Below are 22,367 nucleotides of genomic sequence, written 5' to 3'. Positions count from 1 at the left end.
TGACGCAGTTCTCGCTGTGAGACTGGAGATGCTTTAGGTTTTAATTTAAGAGCTCTTTTTAAAATCCACTCTGTCTTCCACCCCCACCTCCCAGGAGGCAGCACACCCAGACGTCAGCTCCAGAAACCAGGTCCAATTCTGGGGCCTGCAGCAGCCTGGGGAGCCATGCAAGGTGTCCTTGCAGGCAGTCAGTCACAAGTGGTAAATCCACACTTGCGGAGGGGGTCTCAGTGCTTCATGCGAACAGCTCTCTCTCACTGACAATTTTCAATTTGCTCTCATTTAATGAGGCTTCGAGGAAGGCCGCAGTGTCGTGGGGGAGGGGCCCCACACTGCTTTGTGATGTTCTACTGACAGATCTGTGGCTTTAGATGCCTGAGCTGTATTCCCCAACCACCAGCAAATAGCTTTCTCTAAAATAATAACCTGTCCTGATGTTCCTCCCTGTGATGTTTATAGCTTCTTGTGATGAGTCCCAGCGATCCTTATTTATTCTAGAATCAGATCCCCGCTATCACTTGGTTGAGGTAGGGAGGAGAGGAATTTCAATGAATGACTCCACGGAGCACGTAGATTGCCATCATCACTGGAGTGTCAAAAACAGTGTATGTTTGTTTCCAGCCACCGGGCTCTGTAGAACACAACATAAGGATTGTTTCAGGGAAATCAAACGATCCTTACCAAGAGCCATTCTCACCAGAAAGCTCAGGACCCTGTTCATCAGAACAGAGCCAGGGGCTAGGCTCAAGGATGGGTGGGGTCTTGAGGGCACACACCCAGAACAATGGCTTTCAAGGGTGGTCCATGGGCCGCTAGCACGAGATGAAACTCCTCAGCTGATCTCAGATCTACAGCAGAGTCTCTGGGGCTGGGGTCCAGCCACTGGTGTTTTCACAAGCCCTTCAGGGGATTGTGAGGGATTCTGAGCCACTGATAGAATCTTGGAACATTTATCCCTCTTGGAAAATGTAAGCCCGCCCCCTGCCACCCCGTCTCCCCAATTTACAAGCAAGAGCCTGGTAGGGAAGAGCCCCGATGGAGTTAGTTCCTGGTCATTTTTTTTTTCCCCCGGACATGTGGGGGCGGGGTGGTGGTGGTGAGCTGGGCAGGTGAAAGTTGAGAGCGAAGCTCGAAGCTCGAAGCTGACCGCTGGCTGCTGCTCCAGGCGCCTGCTGGGAGAATCGGTCAGAACCAGTGACGTAAGGGGCATAAGCAGGGGCATAAGCACACAGGGCCCCTCCTCCAGATGCACCGGGTCTGCGGGCCAACCTAGAAAGGAAACAGGATGAATGGAAGCTAGGGGAGCGGAATGGTGGGAAGGAGTGGGGGTGGGGGTCTCAGCTCAGAGACACAGACTGAACATCAGCCCTTGCCGACTGCCCCAGAGCAGTATACATTACATCGTGGAACCTTGCTCAAGAGACAGGAGCGTAAACAAACAAGAAGAGTTTCATCCTCAATGCAGAGAGACATGGAGAAAAACAGATTGAGGGTGTGAAGATGAACCCCCACATCAAGGTATTCTTACAATGCTAGGCTGGTTTGGAAAGACGCATAAACAGAGATCACTACAAAGAAAAAGAAGTTTATTGAGCCTGCGGATTCCAGGAACGAGGTGTGGGGGCTGGGGCTTGGTATCTTATAGGGACTCTGGGAAGCCAGGAGAGGGAGAAAGCCTAATTAGAGCCTTCCTTGGACTCCCGCACCTTTCTGCACGGTGTGGTGGGTGGGGGCAGGGCCCACAGGCCTAGACCCAGCTAGTGTGAATCATTGCCCTAGAGCTGCGGCTGGGGGCTGTCTTTAGTTATCTGCTTTCTTGGCCCTGCGATGGTTAGAGCAGGTGAAGGGTATCTCCATCCTGAGACAAGGAAGGGGCTATGAGGTGGACTGTGCCTGCCTGGTGTATTGGAGAAGAAAGCTTCCCCATCTCTAGGAATCCACACAACAGAGCTTCTCTTTCCCTGCAAAAACAAAGGGCGGGTTAACACAGGAAGTGAAGCGATGGGCTTCTGAAAGGCTCCTCCACATTGGCCACCTGCCATCAGGAGCTGTATCATCTGCATGATCTTCGGCCATCAAACATTTGGGGCCTGAGCAGCCTGGACTGACTGGGGACCCGGATCTTTGCATTTTGATTTAGCTTCTACATATCCACAGAGGAAGCTGGTGGCAACCCATGCTGAGCATTGGTCAGGAGAGGTACTTGGAAAACGGCATACAAATCAGGATCTGAAAGGCTCTATGGGGGAGGCAGACCGTGAGAGGGCTGAAGAGAGATTTGCCTCAGTTTACCCAGCTAGACAACAGCCCACAATGCCTGAGGCACAGGCACAATTCATAGCTTTCTCGGGTTGCAGAAGCCCACGAGGCAGCAAGCCTACATGGAATCCTCTGGCCCTCTTCTCTGCCAGAAGCTGAAACTCTGAATAGAGCCAAAACCAGGCAGGAAGAAGTGACTGCAGTCTTCAACAAGCCTGGGGTCCGGGTCCCCAGCACCCACATTTGAACAGCCCTCTCCCAGGCATGCTCTTGTGTGGCCGCCAGCTCTGCGGAGAACATATGCTTCACAGATGTCCTCAAGGTTAGGTGTGCACAGCACTGTGAATAGAAATTAGCACAAAAGGTTTCTTGGCATTGGATTCCGGAGCTTTGGCATCATGTCAGGAGCAGGAACACAGCTCAGCTGATGGGGGTGTGGGAGGCACGGGAGGATGAAGGATCAGGGGCCAAAGCTTTTAGAGCAAGGACAGAGGCCATGTTTTTGGCAGGTTCACTAATGGAACCCCAAGGTTGAAGGGGAACTAAAATGGGTGACCCATAGGGAACCCCAGAGGAAAGGTGCTAGGGTAGGCACCCCACGCTCTGTCCAGAGGTGGGGCTTAGGGAGCCTGGTCTTATGTGGTTGGGAACCCTGTATAACAGGCAATGAAGTTTTTCTCACTTCTTAGGCACAACTCATCCAAACAGATCAATAATCAGAGAGCAGATGATCACAAAACTCTGACTAAAGGCCATTGGATAAAATCTTCGTGCCCTTGGCTTTGATAGTGTGTTCTTAGATAATGGGACCCAAATGCACAAGCATCAACAATGATAATAAGCTAAACTTCAAAACTGAAGACTTGGGCATTGACATTCTCAAGGAATGGGAAATGCAGGCTGCAGAGAGGGACTCTTCACAGATCATATCAGCCATGAGGATCTAGTATGCATCCTAGGATGGATTGTCACAGAGCCCGTGTGGGGGCAGAGGCTTGCGGCTGAGCCAGGCTTACTATTGCTCTGATGTAACACCATGACCAAAAAGCAAGTTGGGGAGGAAAGATTTATCCGGCTTACACCTCCGTATCACTGTTCATCATCTGAGGAAGTCAGGACAGGAACTCAAACCAGGCAGGAACCTGGAGGCAGGGGCTGATACCGAGGCCACAGAAGGGTGCTGCTTCCTGGTTTGCTCTTCGTGGCCTGCTCACCTTGCTTGTTTGCCTCTCTCTGTCTCTCCTCTTCTTTTTCTTTCTTTCTGTTTTCTTTTGTGGAGACAGGGTTCCTCTGTGTAGCCTTGGCTATCCTAGAACTCACACTGTGGACCAGGCTGGCCTCAAATGAATACGGACTGCAGAAGCCCCTCCCTAATGCTGGAATTAACGACTCTGTTAATTCCAGACTTGGCTGACTAGGCCTGCTTTCTTATAGAACCCAGGAGTACAAGTCCAGGAATGGCCTCACCCACAGTAGGCTAAGCCCTCCCCGATAAGTCACTGATTAAGAACATCCCCTACAGGCCTGGCTTTAGCCGGATCTTATGGAGGTATTTTCTTAATTGAAGTCTCTCCACTCAAATGACTCTAGTTTGTGTCAAATTGACATAAAACTTTCCACCAGAGCCTGTGATCCCAGCACTAAGGAAGTAGACGTAGGACGGCCTTAAATTTGAGGCCAACTGAGGCTACATAGTAAATCTTGTCTCAACAGACAGACAAAATTCCCATAATCTAACCAAAAAAGCAAGCAACACAGCCTTTAAAACGGGCAGAGGTCTTGAAGACACAAAAATAGCGAGCAAGCATATTAAGTGTATTAAATGTCATTACTCATCAGGGAAATGCAAATTAAACCCATAATGGCCATGATTTTTTTTTAAAGTAAATCTTGGTGAGGGCATGGGGAAATTGGAAATCTTGCACAACAATGATAACAACATAATGGTTTGCTAATGGCTAGAAAGAGCTCCGTGAGAATTCAAAAAGATAAACACATAAACACAGAACCAAATACACATGTCCATAGCAGCATTATGCTAAGGGTGTAAATGATCCAAAGTATCCTTCAACACATTAGTTAAAAATTATATATACATGTATGTATACAGTCATAAAAAGGATGACTGCACTGAGACATGTCACAGCACATGTATCTTAAGAATATCGTGCCACGTAAAGGGAACGAAGGAACATAGGTAAGGGGCATAGAGTGTCCCTTAAGTGTGAAAAGATGCTCAATCTCTTTCATTATAAGAGAAATTAAACCTACAGAAGAAACAGGCCTTACTTCTCAGACTGACTGATGGTTTGTTTGTACAAGCTCTGCCTAGGGAGTGGCCCTGTTGGAATAGGTGTGGCCTTATTGGAATAGGTGTGGCCTTATTGGAGTAGGTGTGTCCTTGTTGGAGTAGTTGTGACTCTGTTGGAGTAGGTGTGGCCCTGTTGGAATAGGTAAGTCCCTGTTAGAGTAGGTGTGTCCTTGTTGGAGTAGGTGTGGCCCTGTTGGAGTAGGTGTGGCCCTGTTGGAGCAGGTGTGGCCCTGTTGGAGCAGGTGCAGCCCTGTTGGAGTAGGTGTGGTCCTGTTGGAGTAGGTGTGGCCCTGTTGGAGCAGGTGTGGCCCTGTTGGAGTAGGTGTGTCCTTGTTGGAGTAGGTACAGCCCTGTTGGAGTAGGTGTGGCCCTGTTGGAGTAGGTGTAGCCCTGTTGAAGTAGGTGTGGCCCTGTTGGAGCAGGTGTGGCCCTGTTGGAGCAGGTGTGGCCCTGTTGGAGCAGGTACAGCCCTGTTGGAGTAGGTGTGGTCCTGTTGGAGTAAGTGTGGCCCTGTTGAAGTAGGTGTGGCCTTGTTGGAGTAGGTGCAGCCCTGTTGGAGTAGGTGTGGCCTTGTTGGAGTAGGTGTGTCACTGTGGCTTTAAGAGCCTCATCCTAGCTGCCGGGAAACCAGTTTTCTGCTAGCTGCCTGGAAACCAGTATTCTACTAGCTGCCTTCAGATAAAGATGTAGAACTCTCAGTTCCTCCTGCACCATGCCTGCCTGGATGCTGCCATGCTTCCTGCCTTGATGACAATGGACTGAACCTCTGAACCTGTAAGCCGGTCCTAATTAAATGTTGTCCTTTTGAGAGTTGCCTTGGTCATGGTGTCTGTTCAGAGCAGTAAAACCCTAACTAAAACAATGACAAAGATTGCAAAGTTTAAAAAATTCTGTTGGTCATGACCTGTAGAGTAGACACAAAAATATTACCGGCAAGTGAACACACAGCAGCCTGCCTCAGTCCCTCCCAAACTGCAGCTGTATATGTCCTCTAACTCTCAAACCCTGTTTGAGAGCTGCCACAGACAGAGTTGTACACACTGGAACTTCATGGAGATGGAGCTGCTGAACCATGGCCTGAGGTCAGATCTCATGAGGCTGTTGGGAGCCCCCTAAGGGCTCAACCGGCCTGGCAGAAGCAGAGTTTGAAACCAAGCCTAAGGTCAGCTAGAGCATTCGCTCCATTGGGACATGCTCAACACCCCCAGGGGAGCCATGCCTCTAAAACCTTATGCTGTCAACAGTGCCCCGGGTGTTTAACCACAGAGAATAGTCAATAGTTGCTGAATAAAATGATAGACAAACAAATAAACAAAGGAAGAAACAAGTCACTTTGGCCTGATTTCCATTGCGATCACTTTATTCATTTTTCTTTCTTTGATGTTTCTTATCCTGGAGGACTCTCATATCTCACCTCAAACTGGTGTGTAACTTATGTGGCCTGAGCTTACACTGAACTCATGTTGACTAGCCTGCTTCAGTTTCCTGAGTCCTGGGATTATAGGTTGGACCATCTAAAATTTTACAAGTATTTTAAGGTCGTTAATTGGATATCCCCCCTACGGTAGTTTACCTCTTTCTAGTGAATTTGCTGACTTGAAATATATACCTAATAAAGATAAATGCAAAGAAGGCCTTCAATCCAACAAAATTAAGCTAAATTATTGAATAGATTAAAATGTCTAGACTTGATGTTTGTTTAGAAATTGCAGTTTGGCCCGGCATGGCAGAGCAAGTCTACCACCCCTGTACTTGGAAGGCAGGGTCCAAGGAACTTAGGTCTGGGGCTAACCTGACCTACATAGGGTGTTGCTGCCTGCAGCTACAGGTGAACCGGAGACCTGAAAGAGAATTCTGGGGATTACAGAGGGGGGTGGGGAAACGATGAAAGAGAACTGAACCTTCTCCGATCATGACCAAAACTTTGATAATTATTAGTCAATACATAGCTTAGGAAGAAATCCCTCCCTCCTCCCCCCCCCCCCCCCCCAGACTTCAAGGAGAGATCCAAGAACTCCTTGGCTCCAATCTCAGCAGGTCGCCTGCTGGGATCAGAGCACTTCACTTCCAGCAGGTCCAGGATGCTTCCGGGTGAGGCTGCCCGGAGGCTGCCATGACTTCCGGGTGAAAGCAGCTGTATTGTTCTCTGAAGAACAAAGGCCAGGAACATCACAGGCGGTAGCAGGGGCTGGCGGCCAGGAATGTCCAGGTTGACAGAGGCTGAAGAGCCTAGCTCAGTGCTGGAGGGGGAAGGGACAATAGGGAGATCCCAGATCCCCAAAATCAAACTCAGACAAATATAACTAGGTAATTTGGTGAGTTTCTACTTAGATATAACAATCTTAAATCTCACCCTAAGAGCAAATGACCATTTAACAGTACTGATTTCAAGGCAGACAATATTTAAGAAGCGTCCCTAACCCAGTGATCTTAGGTTCTTGGTCGAGACCCCTTTGTGGATGGAACAACCCTTCACAGAGTCGCCTAAGACCTTGGGAAAACACAGATATTTATATTATGATTCTGTAGCAAACTCACAGTAGCAAAACAACAGTAGCAAGATTATCATTACAAAGTAGCAACAAGCATACTTTTATAGTTGGGTGTCACCACAACATGGCATTAAAGGGTCTCAGCATTAGGATGGTTGAGAACCACTGCCCTAGCCTATACAATGCATAGGACAAAGCACCTCAGTGTTATGAGTAATAGTACCTGGAAGTCACCTGACACTTCCAGGTTTTATGACTACGAGCTGAACGCTGCAGAAGCAAGTTGTGGCACTGCCCTGTATGTGAAGCACGTGGACCACTCAGCTCTGACTCTGATGAACTTTCACCTGTCCGACACCCAGTTGAGGAGCAGATCACATCATCCGATAAGTTCTTTCTTCAGCTATAAAAATCTTATGCCATTTATTCCCCAAGACACATAGAAAAGGGAAAAGGCTTGGGTAAAAGGGTTTGTCACTCGTTTGTAAACACAAAAATAGCTCCTTAAAGCAGCTAGAGCAGATCAGCTCGTAGGTGACAAATTAGCTCAGTCCAAACTACCTTTGGATAAGGGTGTTGAGCATCAACATCTGGAGACAGAGTCCATATTTCACAGTTGGATGTGTCTCTGATGGCTGCAAGCAGCTTCCTTCCACACTAGCTGACCTGGAAAGCTGACATTCGTTCACTGAGTGACTGATTGGTCACTGTTGACAAATCACCTGGACAACACCATGAAGAAGGGAGCACAGAAGATGCTGCCCTGTGTCACACAGTAACCATTGATGAAATGTTACCAGCTTACAACCAGGATGGCCACAGGGCTGCGGTCAGGCTGCTCCTGGATTCTCTCACACTCGAACACAAGTACTTTACTCCTATAAATATTCACACAAAAACCACTTTGGGACACTTCGGGAAGTCCTATTTTCTGCCACTTTCCTCCCACAACCATCTGCCAGGCGGTGGCTGAGAGATGCGTAAGATGGTCACTACCTCCCAGAAAGGCTTCCCTAGGAAAAGCAAGTTGTGACGCAGGGGTCAGCCTGTTTCAGTAGAAATTACTTTAGATTTCAGATCTGCTGGGCTAAGATTTGAAGCCACGTTTGGTGGCCACTGTATTTTTCAAGTGATAATAGATGGGAGTTTCCTATGCTTATTTAATAGCACTATAGTTCCTCTTTCATTCACTTATTCAAAAAGCATCACAATAATTGCCTGGTGCCAGGTGCTTGAGATGCAGTGGAGAACAAGCCCTAGCTTGACAAGGCTCAGGAGAAAGATAAAAGGACTGGTGACCTCACACATAAAATAGTCGCATCATTCCTAGCATTCCTAGTAAGGACTGGGACAGAATATCAGGTCCCATGCTCAGAGGGGAAGATGGCCAGAGGGCGAGTTCTTGAGCTAAAACAGCAGGGATTCTCAGAGGAGGGGGAATTGCTAGGAACTGAAAGATAAGAGAGCAAACCAGAGGGTGCTAGGGGCAGAACAACAAGGTAATAAAATAGGAGAGTGGCAGTCCAGGAGCACAGTCCTGAGTTAAAGATAAACCTGTTGAAACCTCAGGATAAAATGTGAACTAGGATCCTAACCCAAAGTCATAAGACATAAAGAAAGAAGGTCATTCATACCGACTAAGGCAGCAGGCCATCGGGAGCACATCACAGTTCTGAATATCTGCACGCTGAACCCAGGTGCAGCAGACTTCACGAGACAAAGAAGCATTAGACTTAGTCACAGTCTTAGAGAGTAGCTAACAGACCAGCTCTCAGAGTTATTCCTCTCACCTCCACACCCTCACCATTGTATGTGCAACCCCATGTACATACAGAAACACACACACACACATACACACACACACACACACACACACACACACACACACACGTAAAAAAGAAAAAAATGAAAGAATTTCTAGCTGTATATGATGTAACAAAATTAAGTCAATATTGTATAAATGAGTTCAACATCAATAAGATTGAAGCACTAATTATTATTATTTTTTCAACTTAAAGAAAGAAAAAGAAGAATCAAGGCCCAGACAGATTCATTGCATTGTAGCGCCCAGATAATATTTTTAAAAAACTAACACTGAACTAGGTGGTGGTACACGCGTTTAGTCCCAGTTCTTACTGCAGAGCCAGGCAAACCTTGTCTACAGATCAAGTTCCAGGGGTACAAGGAAAACCCTGTTTCAAAAAACCAAAACCCAAACCCAACAATCAAAAAACAAAAACCAGACCAACAAAAAACTAATACTGAGTCCTAATACTTAACTAATATTGAATCCATAAACTAAAAAAAAAAAAAAAAAAAAAAAATGCTTCCAAACTTATCTTAAAAAGCCAGTATTAATTACCTTAATACCCAAACCAGAAAAAGGCACAACAAAGAAAGAATATTGCATACAAATCCCCCTGGCAAACATTGACACAACAATTAGCAATAAAATACTTGCAAATTGAGTGTAAGAACACACTGAAAACAACACTTATATCTGGGCCTAGTGGCACACACCTTACTCCCAGCACAATGTGGCACGTTGCTGTGACTCTGAGGCCAGCCTGGTCAACATAATGAGTTCTAGGCCAACTGCAACTACATAGTGAGACCTTGTCTGTAAATAAATAAATAAATAAATAAATAAATAAATAAATAAATAAAATAGTAACGTTAAAAGAATTCACCAGGATCAAATTGGCTTCATTATAGAGATGCAGGGATGGTTCAAGACATGCAAATCAATAAGTGTAATACATCACATAAACATATTCAAGGGCAAAAAAACATACGATCATGTCAATGGGGCTTTTGACAAAATCTAACATAACTTCATGATAAGAACCCTAAAGAGAGGGTCTGGAGAGATGGCTCAGCTATTAAAAGGTTCTTCCAGAGGACCCAGTTTCAATTACTAGCCCACACATGGCACCTCACAGCTATCTGTAACTCTGGTTCCAGAAATCTGATTCCCTCACATATAGACACACATGCACAGAAAAAAACCAGTGCACCTAAGATAAAAAAAAAAAAAAAACAACAAATAAATGATTAAAAATAATCATGAAAAAATCCTGAAGAGATTAGAAAAGAATAGAACTTAATAAAAGCTATATATTACAAACGTATAGTCAATAACATGCTAAATGGAAGAAAACCTCAAGGCATTCTGACCCACTAGGGGCAGAGACAAGATAAAGCCTCATTCTCTACTTGAAGGTTTAGGTAGATCAATCAGACAAGAACAGGAAACAAAGGTGATACAAATGGGAGAGGAAGATGTCAAAGAATTCTTATTTGAAAATATTATTTTATGCATGAGTCTATGAACAACCAATCAGAATACTCTTAAGTGATAAACATTTTCAGTAAAGTGTCAGGGCACAAAGTTAACACACACCAACTAGTAGCTTTCCTGTGTGCTACTAACAAACAGACTGAGAAAGAAATTAGGGAACCAATTCCATTCATGATAACCTAAAAATCCCAACATTGGAACAAACCAAGGAGGCGAAAAGCTCTAAAATGAAAGTCCTGATAAAGAAAACTGAGGCAGCCTCTAGAGTATGAAAGGGCTTCCCATGCTTATGGATTGGAAGTATATTGCAAAATGGCCACCCTCCCAAAAGAAACCTAGAGATTAAATGTAATCCCCATTGAAATTCCAATATCATTCCAGTATCTCCAAAGTATACTATGGAGCCATAATTAGAAAAAGTTTGATACTGGCATGAGCAAAGACATACAGATCAAGAGAATGGAAGACTGAGGTATTGACCCATACCAAAACACACTCCAGAGAGAAGCTAGCTCCTCAACATATGGTCCTGGGAAAGCTGCATATCTATCTAGAGAAGAATGAAACTAGGTCCTAACCCCTCACCCATGGTCCTGTAACCCTGACGGAACTCACTGGATCACACACACATGGAAACACCCATGAAAGAAGAAGCGGGAGGGTTAGTTTGGACAAATGGGAGGGAATTACTGGGAATTGCAGAGATGTGATGGATTGAACGAGAAATGTCCCCTATTATTTTAGGCATCCTCAATCTAGGGCACTATTGGGAGGGGGAATGGTTAGGAGGTATGCCCTTTTGGGAGGAAGTATGTCATTGGAGACAAATTTTGAGAGTTTCAAGATTCATGCCATGTGGCATGTGCCCTCTCTGTTCTGTATTGTGGTCTACGATGTGAATTATGATGTGAATTCTTAGCTTTCTGCTTCAGCTATCATGCCTGCTTGCTGTTATGTTTTGCTGCTGGGACAGACTCTTACCCCTCTGTAACCGTAAGCCAAACAAACCCTTCCTTCTATAAGTTGCCTTGTTTATGGGAATTCTATCACAGCAGGAGGAAAAGCAAACAAAGACAAGCAGGTAACAGGGGTAACAGCGTGAACGAGAAATGGCCTCCATAGGCTCATATATTTGAATGCTTGGGCTGCAGTCGATGGAACTACTTGGTAAGGATTAGAAGGTGTGGTTTTGGTAGAGGTGTGTCAGTGGGGGATGGGCTTTGAGAATTCATAAATCCACCTACTCCCAATTAGTTTTCCCTCTTTGCCTCATAGTTAAAGGTCAATTATAAATTCTCAGCTACTGCTCTGCAACACACCTGCCTCCAGTTGTTGTGGTACTTGCCTCGATGGTCATGAACTGTAATACTTTGGAACTGTGAGGCCCCAAATTAAATACTTTCTTTTATAAGTTGCTGTGACTATGATGTTTTGTTGTGACAATAGAAAAGTAAATAGGACACAGGGTGTGTGTGTGTATGATTGGAATGTATTCTGTATATGTGTGAAAATGGTTTTGCAATGAAACCCATTACTATGTAAAACTAATATGTGGTCATAAAAATTTTTTTAAAGATTTATTTTATGTGTATGAGTAATTTTGCTTGCCTGCATGAACGTACCATGTGCATTCTTGATACTCATGGAGGCCCCCCCGGGACTGGAGGTACACACAGTTATGAGCCCTCATATGGGTGCTGAGAATTAAACCTGGATTCTCTGCAAAAGCAGCACATCCTCTTAACCACTAAGCCATCTCTCTAGCTTCCTCAAAACAAAAACAAATTTTTAAAGAGACTTGTGTGTCCCCAAATAAGATAAGCTATTGCTTTGTACTTTGTTGAAGACACCACACACTTCGGACACAATCCTTGGAGTAACTGAGCTGGAACTGGCCTGGGAGCCTCCATCCTGAGGACTAACTGTCATAGTATCTGAAGATGCTATGCAAGCGTCCAGGGGAGAAAAACAGTCAATAGTCCTACCAGCTGTAGAGCCTACAAACCGCAATGACCAACATGTGAAGACACCCCCAATAAATGGCAATTAAAGTACAATAAATAAAAAGTTAGATTTTTGGGTTAACCAACAGCTGTCTCACTGAACTTAAGGGCCACTTAACAGGAAGGGTTTGAGCCTAGTACTGTAAAACTTGTCAGTTACCTGTAATTAGAGATTATGCACCCTAGATGAGAACCTATCACTCCCACTTTCAGTTTATGATTCCTATATTTCTGTATAATTCCTAACTGCACCCTAAAGTTCATCTCTCATCAAAGAATTTTTCTTTTTTTGCAGACAGAGACCATTACAGAAAACCACAACTAGTTAAAAAGCAAAAAACAAAAAACAAACAAACAAAACAATTGACTGTGGGTTGTCCAGCCCCTGTTATCTATTTGTCTACAATAACTCTACACCTAAGGCTCAGGCAACCTTGTGAATGAGGAGGTGGCAGTATTATAAGAGATGGAGGACTAGGACATGTGAAGTGGAAACTTTTAAGGGTTCTTTGGAAAGTCAGTGTGTTGGATGGTGTTTTGCTGGGGCAAACATGTGAAGGAACATTTCATTTAAGTGGACACAGGTGAAAGGCAAAGGCAGACTTGTAAAGGAAGGTTTAGCTGAAGCAGACACAGGTGAAAGGATGTTTAGCTAAAGCAAGCATGTAAAAGGACACATAAAGGATTCTCCATTAATGGCACACTTGTATTGGTTCCGCCTTACATTGTGTAGCTGAGCTGCATTTGTCAGGACTCCACGGAGAGTGGTGGCAGGCTGCAGATCCTGGCCACTTTTGGGGACTCTGGCTGATTGACAGATGATGTCAGCTGAGATAGAGTCATGTACTGAGACAAGACATATGCTTTGTTTGGAGGGAGTATGAAAAGAACTCGGCGGACAGTGATGGGCGCTGAGCTTAACTTGCTTATAGAGCTAGCTGTGCAACACTTGTTGGTCTCTTTGCTGATCTTGGCTTCACTGAGAAAGGCACAGTCTAGAACTTTTCTTGGCGCTCCCGTTTGCCCTCATCCTTCCTGCTGACTCATGCTGAGGCTGAGGCCTGCCTGTCTCTCCTAGTTTGTGCTACCATTGATGATTCCTGTTTGCTATCCTGACTCTACCAAACCAGACTGCTGGTATGTCTGTGAAGTGTTTACAAGAGGATCGAGCTGCCACCGCTGACCTGTGAACTGACGATTTCCACACAAAACAGACGGGATTTGCTCCAAAGAGCCCTTCTAAACAGGTCCACTTTCCCTGTATCCTTTCTTTTCCACTACCTCTGGTGGGTGGCGGGCTACAAGGCAGGTTGGAGTGTTTAAAAACCATCACTAAAAATAAGTTAAAAAAAAATAAAGTTGCAGACGTGTTGTGAGAGGGTGACTTCTACATATGATAGGGAAACTGCACCAGGAAATCTTTTTAAAAATGTGGTTATTTAAATAAGACCTGCTCAACGGTAATACCAGCTGACACGCCAGAGAAGGTGGGGGAAGTCTCACAAGGTCTCGCACCTAGAGGAAGAGCTACAGGAAATAAATGACTGCTGAGAGAAAGGGAAAACATCTTTGCTATTTGGTTATTCAATTCCAAGAGATCATCCCTAAACACATACACAGACACACACAGACACACATACATGTACACACTCACACTCTTGAGCAACGCTAAATGGACCCAGCAGGATACACATGTAGTTGTTAAAGAGCTCATAAATTTGAAAGGGAGGGGAAAAGATATGGGAAGAGTGAAATAGAGAGAGGAAAGGTAAAGCACAACATAGTATTCATTTGTAAAACTCTCAAAAACAAATGAAGGCTCATGTGCTAAAGGCGTGTTCCCAGCTACTGAAAACCCAATCACTGAGGTGTGATCGGGTTCCCAGGGCTCTGACATCAGTTGAGTAGTCCATTGTTAGATTCCCAATTAGATAGCTTTACTGAGAGGTGATAAGCACTTTTGGAGCCAGGGCCTTATTTGGAGAAAGTAGGCTATCCGAGCAGTGCCCTTGGGACCATATCTCATCTTGGGCACCTCTTGGTCTGTCTTGTTGTTTCCTGACCTCCATGAGGTGAGCAGCTTTGCCCTGCCATGCCCTTCTGCCATGGTGGTCTGTCCCACCCAGGCCCAGAAACAACACAGCTGTGTTCTTGCGAGTTGTTTCTGAGGCCTGTCAAAGTGGTAAAACATGGGTTCCCATGCCCTCCCTCCACACCCAGGGATTTCACTTCCTTCGACACAACCAAACAGGGGTCAAACGATGATTCGAAACATTGTTTCTCTTCTGAACCAATACACACACACTTCATGGTAATTACCCAAAGCATATACAATAGCTATTATGTAGTGCTGGCCTTGTATAAAATGCTATAAGCAATCCAGTCATGACTTCAATGTGAGAGGGGACATCCTTCACCAGGGTCTGGTTAGGTAAATGGAGAGAATTAAAAACATATTGAATGAGGTAACCACGACTCAGAAAGACGAATGTTACATGTTCTTCACCTGAGGCTCAGTACACATCCCGGAGTAACCGCGGCAACCAGGAAAGTAAAAGGAAGGAAGGGGGTGATAGAGAGGTGAGCGGCAGGCTACGGGGATGTGAAGGGACCATGAGAAAAATGAGGGGCTTCAGTTAGAGAGTGGACATCCAGACATATGCTGGAGGAGAGATGAGGATAAAATACCCGTAAGGATGAGTGGAAAAGGCTCAGGAATCAAATTATGTCAAATTATTATCTATCCACGCAAAATTACATATAATAAATGTGTATATACATTACAAATTTAAAGTAAAAATTCCCCATCTGGGATGACGATGCTCCCCACCACCCCCGAGAGCCATAGACTGTGTAACAAAAACCCCAACACCAGGCATGAGAAGCATCCTTTCGAGTTTTTGGTCAGAGCTGAGACTCCCAAAACATTACAGGGTATTTTTGTTGCCCTGGGTTGCCTCCAGAAGACAGCTTGCGTCTTGAATACAAGACCAGAGGGCCTGAGCCGGGTCAGAGTTGAAAGCCTCATCCCTAAGGACTAGCTTTCTAGTACTACAAGGTCTCACGTAAGCTTCCAAGGGAGGAAAGCACCCGATATTACTACCCAGCTATGGAACCACAACAACAAAGGGACAAGTAAAGTAATTATAACTTCAAAAAATAATATTATTTAAAAAAGTGTTTTGGAGAATGTGTATCAGGCCACACAAATGCTGTGCCACTTTACAGCTGGAACCTAAATATCTATGGATTCTGAGACCCACCAGGGTCTGGAACACCTTTCTTTTAGAGAACTGATGCACTGAATAGAGGGTTCCATGCTCTCCTGAGCTCCAGGTGATCCCACAGTGACACACACACAGATTAGAGAAGGCATGCAGTCTGGAGAGGCTCCAACCTTGAGCAGGAAATAGATTAACAGACTCTAGAATGTGCTCATCGCACTAGCATGGAGGGGGGAATTCTTGGAGAAGAATGTTCTGGAAGTTACTTGGAAGCCTGAATTGCTTGAGATGGTTAAGATGTGAAGTATATCTAAGACTTACGTAGACAATAAGGAGCCACATTTAAAATCTGCAGTGGACTGTTGAAAGAGTAATCACCCCACCCCCAACACACACTAACTCTTACATGTTTAAAGGGGTAAAGAATAGCAATTGATGTTGAATCTGCATGATTTCTAGTGGCTGGAAACATGCCCAGGGAGAGAAATGCTTATATTTTCGGGAAGCTAATGAAGCTGGGGAAATAATCTGTTGCACTTATTTGTCAGGCAAGGAAATAAATTCTGTGCTTCTAAGCAGTCGCTTGCATACTATCACAACTTTAAAGCAGAAATGCTAACTTCCGCTGTAGTGCTCACGTGGCAAGGAAGCGTGGGAACTACCAACCCATTGAGCCCCTCAACTCCGCAAAGACCTGAAATGATCTAAGAACAAAATAACACCCCGACTCAACGCTGGGGACCAGCCCAACCGGCCTGGAAGGCGTGAACACCTACCTGTATTTTCAGGAACTTTCTGCCCCTTGGACTGGCTGTGGCCTGCATATGTAGGTCTCAAATCTCAGTTCTTGAGGCCCAGAAACACGGAATGGAACTGTCCCCAGGCTCCCTCACAGCTCCTCCCTCGACTTCCTGCGTTCCTTCGAGGACTTCTCTGTGCGCTCCCTTCTGCCCGTGCTTGGCTTCTGCATGCTTCTCGGGTCATGGCGGCCCTCTTCCTTCCTCGGCTCCTCTCCCACCTTGCCCGCGTAGACAGCTGCTCAGGCTCTGCTGCCCACTCTTCTTGAATCCAGCTTCTGCAAAGGCTTCGAGATTGCTGATGTGCTTTTTTACAGCCCTGACCTGATAGCTTACCCAACAAAACAGCTGTTTGTACTTGAGTGCCTTAAATTGTTCTTTTTTTTATACAGATTGGCAAATACCAGGCAGCAGACATGACTTTCAGTGATGGCTTCATAAACACTGTAAATTTCAAGTCCATATGAAAATGAACTGTTACTACCCAGGGAGCTTGCAAATGGATCCCTCTCTATTTGAACTAGATTAGAATGAAGCCCAATACCAGGAGACTGCAGCATTTCCGGACCTACACAGTGACATCGTTCAGCAGTGTTAACACATCCATATCCTCCACTGAGACCCAAAGCCTTCGTCTTGCCTATCTTAACCTGACCTCACTTTGTTACTGACCAAAATCAACTCTCTTCAGTGAAACAAGTGCATTCAACACATTTTTTAAAAAAGTTGTGTGCCCATGTGCCTTTGGTGGCCCAACATTAAGCAGAGGAAGTATTTTATGTAAGTAGTTATAGGGTTTGAATATGTGTGTCATTGTTTTGGGAATGTGATTTTCTAAAGTGGTTTGTATTTCTACACTAAAGGTAAAATATTTAATACAGCATCAGACTCTATTTTGGGACAATCTAAAATTCTGCACTGATAAATGATTGCTGAAGTACATGGCTGTAAATGAAGCTAACAGCTAAAAAGCCCTCCAGACAGTCTGAGGTCCAGGAGGCACGCATCTAACTTGTTACTGAGGCAATGGATACTGACCAGGGCAGGGGAGCGAATACTTCTGGAATGCCCCAGAAGGAGCTGCCTGAATGACACTAACTCAGGGACAAGACTAGAAGAGGATTAAAACATCCGTCGTATTACCACTCTGTATTCTCTTGGTATAGTCACTAAGTTGGTTACAATTATTCTGTATGAGTTCATCTAAATGCAAGGCACAGTTGTCGGCCTCTGCCATGGCTTGAAAGAGCTCAAGGCTAACTTGAATCTGACATAGCTTACTTCCTTGGCAAACCACCAGTGGCACACAGGCCACCCTGAGCCTCTACCAAGCTCATCAGTGAGGCCTCTTTTACAGTTTCAGGAACTTTCTTATCTTACAGATGGGGAAACAAAGATACAGAAAGGGCCAACTTGGCCACGTCCTGCTCCCATTGGCGCATGCAGACAGAGTTTTGGAGCACTCACTGGCTAGGTCTGGAGATTCAGAGCATATGGAGAAGCCGGGCTTTCAAATGCATGCAGCTCGGTGGTGGAAGAGTGTGGGTGAGGTGGAGGCTGTCTACTGGGGAAGCTTTGGGCTACTGCAGATGGCAGCAAACACAGGGCAGTTCAGGCAAGGCAGCTCCAGAGAGACCTTCACACTACATGGGAGACGGTGCTCAGAAGTACAGAGACTGCCTAGGTTTAACACCCTGGCTCAGGAACTCAGCTTGCTCTGACCCTTTTCTGACCTGTAAAATGAAAGAGTACTTCCTAAAACTGTTTGCCAAAGGGGTTAGGGGACAATAAAACACTCAAAGTCAGCTCAACATACCAGGTCGAAGTTTCTAAAATGCTGGCCTTTACTATGCCCAACGCCTTCCAGCCCGAGTCACATTAACAATAAAATACTAAAAACAGTTGCAAACACTGCACTGTTTTTAAAAGAGCTACAATGCTATATGTATACATTTAAAAAATATACACTGCAAATATTTTCATTTTTTTCTTGGTCTTTTGCAAAAGAAACACACACTGTGTCTTCCAATATATTTAGAGCTGTGTGGTAATACTGACTTTTGACTTACTGAGAAAGGGAGTATTCCAGTAAGGCAGAAAAGTGCAGTGTGTCTGATATTTTGCCTATACCAATGAAAGGATGACCCAGCACACAAGTCATTTTGTAATTTAAACAAATGCGCACATACAAGCAAAACCTCTCTTCCTATACCTATTCCCTCCAAAGGAATGCATTTGCCCAGTGTTCTGAAAAGTTCCAAGACACAGCAGAACTGGCAGCACAGAGAGCAGCCACCCAAGCCACCCTTTACTATAACAACGCCTCTTCCTTTCAGCCCTGGAGAAGTGCTGGAACTGTGTGCACGGGTAACTGAAGCAGGCGCAGCCCGCGAAGGCAGGCAGGCTGAAATAGTCTATTTTACTTCAAAAGGAACATACCTGCCGGCCATCAATCAGTCTTTTCTAAGTTCTGGACTTCCAGAAACTGTACAAATACATAGTTCCCATTTCACTTAATTATAACACAATACACATACGCACACAGACACACAGACACACACACATACATACATATATCACATAAGGCAAATTAACTTCATGCTTTACTTCAGCAAAATGGGGGGAGGGGAGAAGCTTTCTCTGAAATTAGCACTGAGCTGTTTCAAATTCTTAATAGCAAGATACATCCAACTGTAAGCAGAATGAACAGTCATATACATATCAATCAAATTATTTCCTTTATATCATCAGCAGTGAACCCCAGAGGTAGTATGGCAAAAATGAGCATGGATCCTATCAGGTCACAACTGACAAAGTAATTAAATTTATTTTCCGCTGTGGTTCTGATCATAAATTGCTTTACATTTAGGATCTGAATAAAAACCACTCTCAGCAGAAATCCTGGCCCATTAATTTAAGTGACAATAAGTTTACAACTTTCAGGACTGCAGATATAAAAAAGGTATAAAATTATGTTTAGTTTGAAATGGTTTTAATCGTATTCATTAAAAATATTTACATTTCCCAGGACTTCCAAAACCCCCTCGCAATATAATTCTACACTATACTCTATTTATTTATAAAATGAGGCTCATTTATGAGATTTCAATGACTGCTATACTGCAAATTACTTACATTCTGTAAAATATTTTAAGAACTTTCATAGCAAAGGTAGTTTATATTGGATTATCTGAAACCCAATGGAGCCCAGAGACGAGCCTTCGACCTTCTCTCCCCGCCTGCAGCCTGGGACTAGTGCTGCACGCGCTGGCCTGGCTCTCCTGTCCTCACTTGCGCTGTGTGCACATGGGGAAATAAACACATATGCAGCATGGCCGTGTTTGATATGTATTTTTTATTTCCCTGCAGTTTTCACTTATCAAGAACAAGTAACAGGGAAAGTTGTCTGAACTAGTGCATAAACAAACATTCGGAAACACCACTACACGTATCTAATGTACAAGAACCGTATAAAAAAGTCACTAAAACACTACACTATGAAGGTGTCCAACACTTACAGTCAGACGTTTTCCAACCCGTTACTTGCCTTGTAGCCACAGGAAAACTCTCCAAAATTGAAAAGACAATCTTGCCACAACCCTCCCCCCTCCCAAAACCTGGGATGGCTCGATATATAGACTTCCAATAATTATTGCAATGATATGATGCAATACATACCTGGTAAATATCTTTTATGTGGTGTGTTACAGTTTTAAAGCCAGTTAAAATATGCAGTCTTCAGATAAAATGTAATCCATGAAAAATTTTCATATCTGCACAGTTTAAATGTGCTAGATGCATAATTTCCTAGTCCACTTTTTCTGTGTAATTATTTTTTATAAACTGGTATTATAAATAGAAATATACATTCAAAATATATGGAAAAGTGAGTTACTACATTAAATTTGCATGTATCGATCCATCCCTTTCCCCTGCACAGTAATAGAAAATACTATTTTGCCTTGAAGTCATATTTGACAGTGAAATGCCACTAAAGTATTTACCAAAAAGTCCATCTAGTCAAATTGTGAAACAAAATGAACCAAGTGAAAACTTTACAGTTCCTTTAGAAAAAAATTACAAGAATTTCATTTCCTAGCTATGAATCTTTAACTTTTTAGACACAAAGTTGGATTTATTTTTTTTTTTACAAGATACAAAATGTAAACATGGCAAAATAAATAGTTAAAACAAGTGATGCAGGATCCCATTTCATGCTCATGATCCCATTAAAGAATTATTTTTAAAATCCATTCAGTTGCAAATTCAAGTGCAAAAGCATGATGATGAATATCTACTATTCAAGTAACAGAAATAATATTGATGATACAAATAAACTATTTTACAAGGTAGTGATTTTCCCAATTTTACAAAATATACATCATATATCGACTTAACATCCGGGATACTGTACTCCATTTAGGTCCATTGTTCTGCTCTGTGATCCACAGAGTGTCTGTCGCCTTTTGTATTCCGCTGGAATAGGAATGGCAGCAACCATCCACACGGGCAAAGCCACATGCCTTGCGTTATGTCACTTCCATAGCTACTGTTGTCTCTGCTATTCCATTTAAACCCAGTCTTTCTGGTTCATGGTTCTCTCTATAAGAAGGCAGAGAGGAGAATAAGCATTAGCACTCTTGAGAATATGCTGTCTATGTATGTATAACTCACATTTTTAAGTAACTAGAACTAAACATAATTCCAGAAAACCCTCCATTTTTATCATTTCCAGGCAGGAAAGAAGAGTTTTTCTTCAGTTCAGAAATTCCACTAATTTCTAATACTAATGATAGATTAGGGAATATATAACACAATTAATCCAAGTTTCTTTTTATAGGCTTAAGATCATCAACTTGTTAACCCATGCACATCAACTTTCTTCTGATTTACTGTTCTCCTTGCATTAGTACTATTGAAATGAACATAAAAACTTGTCCCGCGAAACTTGAAAATTCATCAAATTTATACACACACATATATACATACAATAAAAATAAAAATTATTTTTAAAAACATTAAGCTAAGAATAACAGTTTGATTTCAACCTAAGCTCTGATAAGAGCTGTCAATTTATAAAAATGAGACAGATGGCGGCTGGAGAGATGGCTCAGTACTGTTGCTCTTGCAGAGGACCCATGTCTGATTTCCAGCATCCAGATAATGGCTTTGTAGTAAGCAAGTCCTCGAGCTTTTGAAAAATCAAGTCTGTCAAAAGATATACTTGAGCAGTACAAAGCAAAAAAGGCCCTTCTCTTGATTCGGGAGAGCTAGAGCACAGTTCAAGAATGGTCCCCCGTACACACACGCGCACACACCTGGCTATGCTGCTGATGGCACTGCTGGGAGTAACCTTTGGCACTCTGTCCATACTGGCAGCAACTGTGGCAAGTTTTAAGGCTGTTGGCGACGGTGCAGAAGTCCGTGTATTGATATGCACATTGACAGGAGAAACAACACTGACGTTATTGAGGTGCACTGCATTGGTCAGGCAGGAATTGTTCATGGGAAGTGTCTGAGGACTGCTTGTGCACAACGCTGGGATCAAGTGGTTTGTAGTAGTGTGGCCAACTGTCCTAACAAGCTGTACAGCTGAAATCCCTGGGCTGGATGATAAAGCCATATTGGTGGAATATAATGTTTTAGAGGGTCCTGAAAAAGAGGGAGAAATCATTCAATTAGTGCAATGGAAAAAATGCTTAAAAAATCAGGAATTCAGTAATAAAAATAAATGTACTCATATTCTAATTAAGTAAATACAAAATTAACTTTCTATATTACAGTCATATAAGGAGGTTTCCAAAGCATTTTGCTGCCTTTGTATGTGTCAACTCTGGAGATAAATACAATAGGACAGATGAAATGATAGCTGGATTTCTCTAAGGATTTATAGGCATCCAAGAGTCAGCAAGGGCAGACTGCAGAAAGGGGGTAAAAAACAAGTGATCCTGAGGCTCAGGCAGTAAGCAGTGAGCGGGCT

At 43.7% G+C, this 22,367-nt stretch overlaps 1 protein-coding gene across 2 annotated transcripts in view; it reads right to left on the bottom strand.

The window, feature by feature from the left end:
• Window positions 1-19,723: 19,723 nt before the first annotated feature.
• Window positions 19,724-22,367, bottom strand: part of Epc2 (enhancer of polycomb homolog 2) — a 95,160-nt gene continuing 92,516 nt past the window's right edge. For both annotated transcript variants that reach the window (XM_052182456.1, XM_052182457.1), the window contains 2 exons: window positions 21,706-22,039; window positions 19,724-20,989 (listed from right to left, as the gene is read on the bottom strand). In XM_052182456.1, coding sequence (XP_052038416.1) covers window positions 20,917-20,989; window positions 21,706-22,039 — 407 coding nt within the window. In that variant the 3' untranslated portion in view covers window positions 19,724-20,916. The remainder of the gene's footprint in view (window positions 20,990-21,705; window positions 22,040-22,367) is intronic.

Source organism: Apodemus sylvaticus, chromosome 5 (genome assembly GCF_947179515.1).
Source record: "Apodemus sylvaticus chromosome 5, mApoSyl1.1, whole genome shotgun sequence".
Taxonomy (NCBI): domain Eukaryota; kingdom Metazoa; phylum Chordata; class Mammalia; order Rodentia; family Muridae; genus Apodemus; species Apodemus sylvaticus.
This window is presented reverse-complemented; position numbering and strand designations above follow the sequence as displayed.